The sequence below is a fragment of the Chiloscyllium plagiosum genome, chromosome 14, assembly GCF_004010195.1.
Source record: "Chiloscyllium plagiosum isolate BGI_BamShark_2017 chromosome 14, ASM401019v2, whole genome shotgun sequence".
In the NCBI taxonomy this organism is placed as follows: Eukaryota; Metazoa; Chordata; class Chondrichthyes; order Orectolobiformes; family Hemiscylliidae; genus Chiloscyllium; species Chiloscyllium plagiosum.
Genome location: NC_057723.1, coordinates 67,028,636 through 67,036,137, shown reverse-complemented (window position 1 = coordinate 67,036,137; position 7,502 = coordinate 67,028,636). Strand labels below are relative to the sequence as shown.

Here is a 7,502-nt window from a genome sequence, read left to right as displayed (position 1 = left end):
GTTTTTCAGTGTCTTAACCACAGTTCAATAAAAGGCGATTTCTCTTTGAAAGTGAATCTTCAGTCTGCAAAGTGCAGTGTTCAATCTGAATGCATCCCAGTTAGAATTCCCAATTAGCCAAGAGTGCCATGATTGAATGTCCAATCAGGGCACAGTAAGGTGAACCATTCAGGGGAGCAAAAGGAAACATTTGTGACTTGCCGACCCCCATGAACATTGGCAGACATCCTGAATTAGCATGTGGCAGGACAGGCGAAGCCCATGCCAAGCAGCCATGCCAGCAGGTTTCACTGGGTGAGCTTATGTCAGTCAGTGGGAGTCCCTAACTCCAGTTTCATTGGAAGACTGCTATAACATTTACCTCCACCCAGATTGCCCCCACCTATCCCCCCAAACAGTCCTAAAACCACAGCACTCAATTTTCTCACTCTCCAGTTGACTGGCAGTTCTCAGAGAAAGCGCTTTCTGATCCAGAATGGTAGAAAACCCACATCCAGCATATTAGAGTCATACAGCATGAAAGCAGACCCTCCAGTCCAACTCTTTTCTGCTGACCTATTTTTCCAAAATAGTCCCATTTGCTTGCCTTCGGCCCATAATCCACCTAAACCTTTCCTATTCATATACCCATCCAAATACCTTTTAAATGTTGTAATGGTATCTGCTTTTACCACTTTCTCTGGCAGTTTATTCAACATAACAACCACCCTCGGTGTGAAAAAAGGTGTAATTTAAATCTTTCTCCTCCCACCTTAAAATTGTGTCCTAGGAATGATTCCACAGGAATCCACTCTGACAACACATCTATTTACAATATATATTAATGACTTAGATGAGGAAAGTGAATATTATTGCTAAGTGTGCAAACAGCACTAAATAGGTGGGAAAGCAAATTGGCAAAAACTTGGCAGATGGAGTATAATGTGGAAAAATGTCAGGTTATGCACTTTGATAGGAAGATCAATATTATTTAAATGGAGAAAAACTGTAGGAAGTTGCAGCACAGAGGAACATAGAAGCGCTGGTGTATTAACTACAAAGGGCCAACCTCCTGCTTTTTGCAGGGCTGTTAATTGTACCAAGTTAGATTACGTGAACATTCGTTGAATGTCAGAGAACTTAATGGACTGAATGGCCTCTTTCTGCTCCTATGTAACTGAGTGGTACACCTGCAGTGGAGCTGGTGTGCTAATGACCAAACTAGCCTTTTCACCTTGAGACACCCGTAGTACAGTGCCTTGTATAATTCAACCCACTGTTTTACATCAAGGTCCTTGAACTCAAATGTTGACTCGCTCTCTCTACAATTGCTGCTGAGTATTTTTAAGCTCGACAATTCAAATAGTTTGTATAACCTTGGCTTGCATTCCTTCGTAGATTATGTTCAACAAGTTAAAAGTTGTTGGAGGGAATCCTGAGGGTCAGGATGTATATGTACTTGGTAAGGCAAAGACTGTTTAGAGACAGTCAGCATGGTTTTCTGTGTGGAAATCATGTCTCAAACTAGATTGGGTTTTTTTGAAGAGGTAACATAGAGGATTGATGAGGGCAGAGCGGTGGATGTGATCTATATGGACTTTACTAAGGTGTTCGACAAAGTTCCCCATGGGAGACTGATTAGCAAGGTTAGGTCTCATGGATTAAAGGGAGAACTAGCCATTTGGATACAGAACTGACTCAAAGGTAGAAGACCTTTGGTGGTGGTGGAGGGCTGTTTTTCAGACTGGAGGCTGGTGACCAGTAGAGTGCCACAAGAATTGGTGCTGGGCCCTCTACTTTTTGTCATTTACATAAATGATTTGGATTTGAGCATAAGAGGTACAATTAGTAAGTTTACAGATGACACCAAAATTGGAGGTGTAGTGGATAGCAAAGAAGTTTACCTCAGATTACAACAGGATCTGGACCAGATGGGCCAATGGGCTAAGAAGTGGCAGATGGAGTTTAATTCAGATAAATGCGAGGTGCTGCATTTTGGGAAAGCAAATCTTAGCAGGACTTATACACTTAATGGTAAGGTCCTAGTGAGTGTTGCAAAAAAGATTTACAAGGATGTTGCCAGGGTTGGAAGATTTGAGCTACAGGGAGAGGCTGAACAGGTTGGGGCTGTTTTCCCTGGAGTGTCGGAGGCTGAGTGACCTTATAGAGGTTTACAAAATCATGAGGGTCATGGATAGGATAAATAAAAAATTTAGGGGCGTGGATAGGGTAAATAGACACAGTCTTTTCCCTGGGGTCAGGGAGTCCAGAACTAGAGGTTTATGGTGAGAGGGGAAAGATACGAGAGACCTAAGGGGCAACATTTTCACACAGAGGGAGGTAAATGTATGGAAACAGCTGCCAGACGATGTGGTGGAAGCTGGTCCAATTGCAACATTTAAAGGCATTCGGATAGGTATATGAATAAGAAGGGTTTGGAGGGATATGGGCCGGGTGCTGGCAGGTGGGACTAGATTGGGTTGGGATATCTGGTCGGCATGGACGAGTTGGACCGAAGGGTCTGTTTCCCTGCTGTACATCTGTAATTTGATATACTGAGAAATGGTCCTTTTCCAAGGAAAGAATCCAGAACAAGAGGCAAATTGTTAAAATTAGACCATTAAGAGAATCAATACTCAGTTGTTTATAGGAGAAATCTGGACACTGCTCCAAAAAAAAAACTGCCTATAGAAGCTTAGGATGATCATTAAATTCCATAAAACTCAATCACATGGCAGTTCTAAATATTAGCCATGTATTTAATTTTAACATGCAGGCTTCCTCTGAACTGTAATTGGTCTTTCCTGCCCAGAGGAAAGGTTGGAGGCGGAGGAGGACATGTGCTGAAATTGCTATGAAGATGTCAGAATTGACAAACTGACATTTAATGAGCTGGACCTAGTTATAAAAATTGCTTTGTGCAAAGACATACAAAGCAAGAAATTTGATGCTTGCAGCTCATACATCCCCCAATCCAATAACATTAGTAGGCAACTCAAGCCTTTATTTTATACAAAAACCCTCTTAGGAGATGCATCAGTGGAAGTGGATATAGAGCGGATGAGGAAACGGGTTGAATGGCCCTCTTCTACATTAATCTTGTGATTTGGTTCTATCGATACTGATCAGCGGAATCACCAAATGGGGTAAAAAATTTATCAATTATGAATGGGATCACAATGAAGTCAGTAGCAGTCATTTGGTCTCCTCAGGTCAGAGGCCACTGAACTGCCTATTTCTCATGTAGATTCCTACATGTCCCCATCCAATAACTGCAGTAGTTTTGTCCAATAGGGATCATGGGACAAATGACAGAAAGCTGGTACTGCTCTCTGGTTAGCTGCGTTGACTGGACATCTAGTTTGCAATGCAAAGTGACTCCAACAGCACAGGTTCAATTCCCATACTGTCTGAGATCAAACGGATTTCAGTACTCTCAAAGTTTTTTTGAAAACTTAACATTCTGATCCTGACAATGAACAGAAGCATGAAACGGATTTCAAATTGACAACTCTCTACAGTGTATTATTGTATTCAATTAAATATATATCTTGCTGGAAAGAGACTTTGGGAATCATATACGAGTCACACATGAAGATCCCATTTTCTCAATCTCACCCCTTGCCTGGGGTATGGTGTTCCTCAGGTTAAATTCAACATCAGTCATCTCTAATGATACAAAACCCTATGGTCTTCTGGTGACTTTACTCGGCTGCTCTCCTGAGTCAGGAAGGGGTCTGAGACCAACTGTTAACTATGGCCTTGTGACCAGGATGAGCTGCTGTTGTGGACTGATTACACATGGTATCATCTACTTTCTACTGTCCAGTTTCACAGTGCCGTGGCAAACTACTGTTATGAGGGACAATCTTAAGTTCTACTGAGATTCAAGTTTCCTCTAACAGCTCAAAATAACAAGACTCAAACCAATGATATTCTTAAATATGGTTTTAATACTCTTCTCCATTTCTGTACATCACAACACCAAGTTGCTGCTTGGAATCTTTCTGCAGAGGCTGCAGTGCACGAAAGCTGAGATCGACCCCTTTTCTCTGAATTCAATAGATCACTTCCTTATCAGGAGAATACATTGGTCAAAGAAATACAAAAAACATTTTGGCATCATTTCCAAACTTAAATAGTAAACATTAAAACTACAAAAGGAGCTGCATACTTTCCAATGCATACTTCTTATACCAAGCAGTGGGCTATTTGAAAAAGTAAATATATATTTATTTATATATATATATATTCTTCTGGTTTATGTATCAAAATGGCCCCATTTACACAGTATGAGCAACCCAGTGCTAAAAGCATGGTCCAGCACAATTCTCTTTTGGACAGGAGCTGGGGAGGACAAATAGAAGGACATTGCATTTTTGCTCTTAACCTCAATGCAAGTTCTCCATAAATTCTTTTGAGTACTGAAAACTTCAAAGGCCAAAATGACAAAAACAGAATTGCAATCATGTCATGATCTGCACATTTGCTTTCTTAATTCTAGTTTATATATTCAGCATTAGAAATTTACTCATTTAAAACAGAAGACTATCGTTGGATGTTTTGACAGAAAAGCACATTTCAAAAAAAGCTGCAAACGGATTTCAGTACTCACAAAGTTTTTTGAAAACTTAACGTTCTAATCCTGACAATGAACAGAAGCATAGTGGGAAACGGATTTCAAATTGACAACTCTCTACAGTGTATTATTGTATTCAATTAAATATACATCTTGCTAGAAATAGACTTTGGGAACCAGATACGAGTCACATTACAAAGTTGATGATATGAATAGGTGGAGGCTCTTGTTGATTAATGGCAATGGTGTTATATGCATTGAATAGTTGTCAAATAGGAAAGAAATCCTAATTCATATTAACTGAACTACACTGTAACACTGGGACTGAGTTAAAGAGTTTGAGAAAGATGTTGTATTTTTGAAAATTCTAATTAGGAACCATCTCCCCCCATTATCTGATCCAACTAAGACCACATCCCAAAACAATCACTGCCTTCCTCTTATCCATTAGATGATTTCACAGATAAACAGATATAGGTTTGATTTCAATATTATGTCATGCATGTTACAAGCAGTCACTCAGAACATTATAGTGTGTGCAATGTACATCGACTTGTCCCACCTTTAAATTAGAAAACTTCACTGCATTTTTCAGTAATCATTCTTGAAATGTGACAAGTGATACAATTTAGTTAACAATCCTAATGACTTTGCCTCAACTATATTAACAAGTGACTACTTAAAGCACAACAAGGAATAGCAGATCCTATCCAACAAGAGATTTCAGTAAACAGGCTACTCAACAAAACCTTCCTTTGACATCTGCCCTCCATCCATGTCCCAATCAATGCCCGCCCAACAATTCAGTACAGCTCCATCCCAATGTCAATGCTCACTGGCAATCCCTTTGTACTAATATGACCTCACTGCTCTGTGTGGTTTTAATGTTCTATTTTAACCAGTTTACAGTTTGATTACAACAATCATGCTCTCGTTACCATTTTTCTTCAATTGTTCTGGTTCAATAACAGCCACCTTACTCGGTTTGTCCAGGTTGCTGGATAATCATATCAGGGGTTTAAATTTGAGCTTCTTTGCACTGTCTCAACAGGAACTCAAACCCCAATGGAAATGTGATACCTGCGTCAAATGAGTGGATGATGGTGCCTGGATGCCTTTGCTAGAATGTGGGGCTATCTAGAAGAATCACACAGACATCAATTTTCCAATTTGCAGTTTGTGCAGCAGAGGCTGGGTCCTGCAGCATGATCCCAAGGGTGCATGCTCGTACTGTACCAACAATAAACCCCAATATGGAGCAGATCCTAAGTTAATACAATACAGAGCCATCTAGATCAAAACCATCACATCCCAAAGTTAGAACTTACTGGCTCTCGACTTGCAAGTAGCCAATGGAAACCCACTGTTCATACAGTTGAATGGGAACTCTAGTTTAAAACCATCGAGACCACTGCAGGTACAAATATTGCTTGGGGTTACAGCACCTTATACCACCACTAGATATCGCTAGCACCCATCCTGTCAATACCTAGCAGCAGGCAAAATGCTACTTAAATGACCCCCTCTTTAATTTTTTTTATATAAAAGGCTTGAGGGACTCTTTCCTACTCCCTCCGCAAAGGCGGAAGCCAAAAAGAAAATTGGTTGCGAATCTGAAAATTCGCCTGTACCCCCACTTTATTTCAAATAGATCAACTTTAATTACTTGCATGACAAAGGCCTTATTATAGCCCCCACCCCCTCATGTACAGCCATGGCTCACTATAACCCATGTAAATGGGGTCATACACTGCACAAGTTACTCAAGTTGCCTTTTTTTCCCCAATATAGAAACTCTCTCCAAAGGGGAAAACAGAGAGCTCATCTCCATTCAGCCTGCAGAAATGAAGTTCAATAGCATTCCATTTTTATTATTTGCCTCTACATATGGAGGTAAAAAAATCTGAATTTCATAAAATACAACAGCAACAAAAGTCCCATTGAAGTAAAAATTAAAAAAAAGAAATTTTCAAAAGATTAGTCCAAACTGGCATTAGGAACACAGTAGTTTGGTGTTGCTGCTGTATTGACACTATGACAAATCGAAGAGTGTTATCTTTTTTAAATTCACCATCTCCAATGTATTTAGAGTATCACAAGTTGTGTAAATGTCTGTTCTAAGGCAGGGATTGATTATTCCGCTGTGGATCTTCACTCCTTGGGTTGGATGCTGGAGGGTTAGGCACCTGTAACCAGACCTAGTCCAAACTACCTAGTAGTCGTCCAGGTCATAAAAGTCTTCCTCATCTCCCTGGTATTCCATACCTTGAAAGTCCACTCGGTACCGCAGGATACCTGTTTAAAACAATAGACTTAACATACACAGCATCGTTAACAGCCTCAGGATGCCCTAAAGCCCTTAAGAAATAATCGAATACAGACACTGCTGAAATACATGAAGCATGGTAGCTAATTTACACTGAGTAAACTTTGCGAAGTATTCTGGGTGTCCTGTACATTTGATGAATTATTTATCACCTTTTTCTTAGCTTTAATCACTATCTGGATATTAGTATTCTTACCGAGCTCCTCCATTCAAGTCACACAGATCTAAATTGGTATTATTACGTAGCAAAAATTTGATTTTACACTGATGGAGGAGATAAATTGCCAACTGGAATCAAAGACGTGACTGTCAGAGGTCAGGAACAGGTTTTTTTTCAAATAGAGTCATAGGGTCATAGAGATGTACAGCATGGAAACAGACCCTTTGGTCCAACCCAACCATGCCGACCAGATATCCCAACCCAATCTAGTCCCACCTGCCAGCACCCTGGCCATATCCTCCAAACCCTTCCTATTCATATACCCATCCAAATGCCTCTTAAATGTTGCAATTGTACCAGCCTCCACCACATCCTCTGGCAGCTCATTCCATGCACGTACCACCCTGTGTGTGAAAATGTTGCCCCTTAGGTCTCTTTTATATCTTTCCCCTCTCACC

The 7,502-nt window shown here is 40.3% G+C and overlaps 1 protein-coding gene across 2 annotated transcripts in view; it reads right to left on the bottom strand.

Annotated features, from left to right (window-relative positions):
• Positions 1 to 3,912: 3,912 nt before the first annotated feature.
• LOC122556782 (eukaryotic peptide chain release factor subunit 1) overlaps positions 3,913 to 7,502 on the bottom strand; it is a 65,182-nt gene continuing 61,592 nt past the window's right edge. For both annotated transcript variants that reach the window (XM_043703950.1, XM_043703949.1), the window contains exon 11: positions 3,913 to 6,853. In XM_043703950.1, coding sequence (XP_043559885.1) covers positions 6,771 to 6,853 — 83 coding nt within the window. In that variant the 3' untranslated portion in view covers positions 3,913 to 6,770. The remainder of the gene's footprint in view (positions 6,854 to 7,502) is intronic.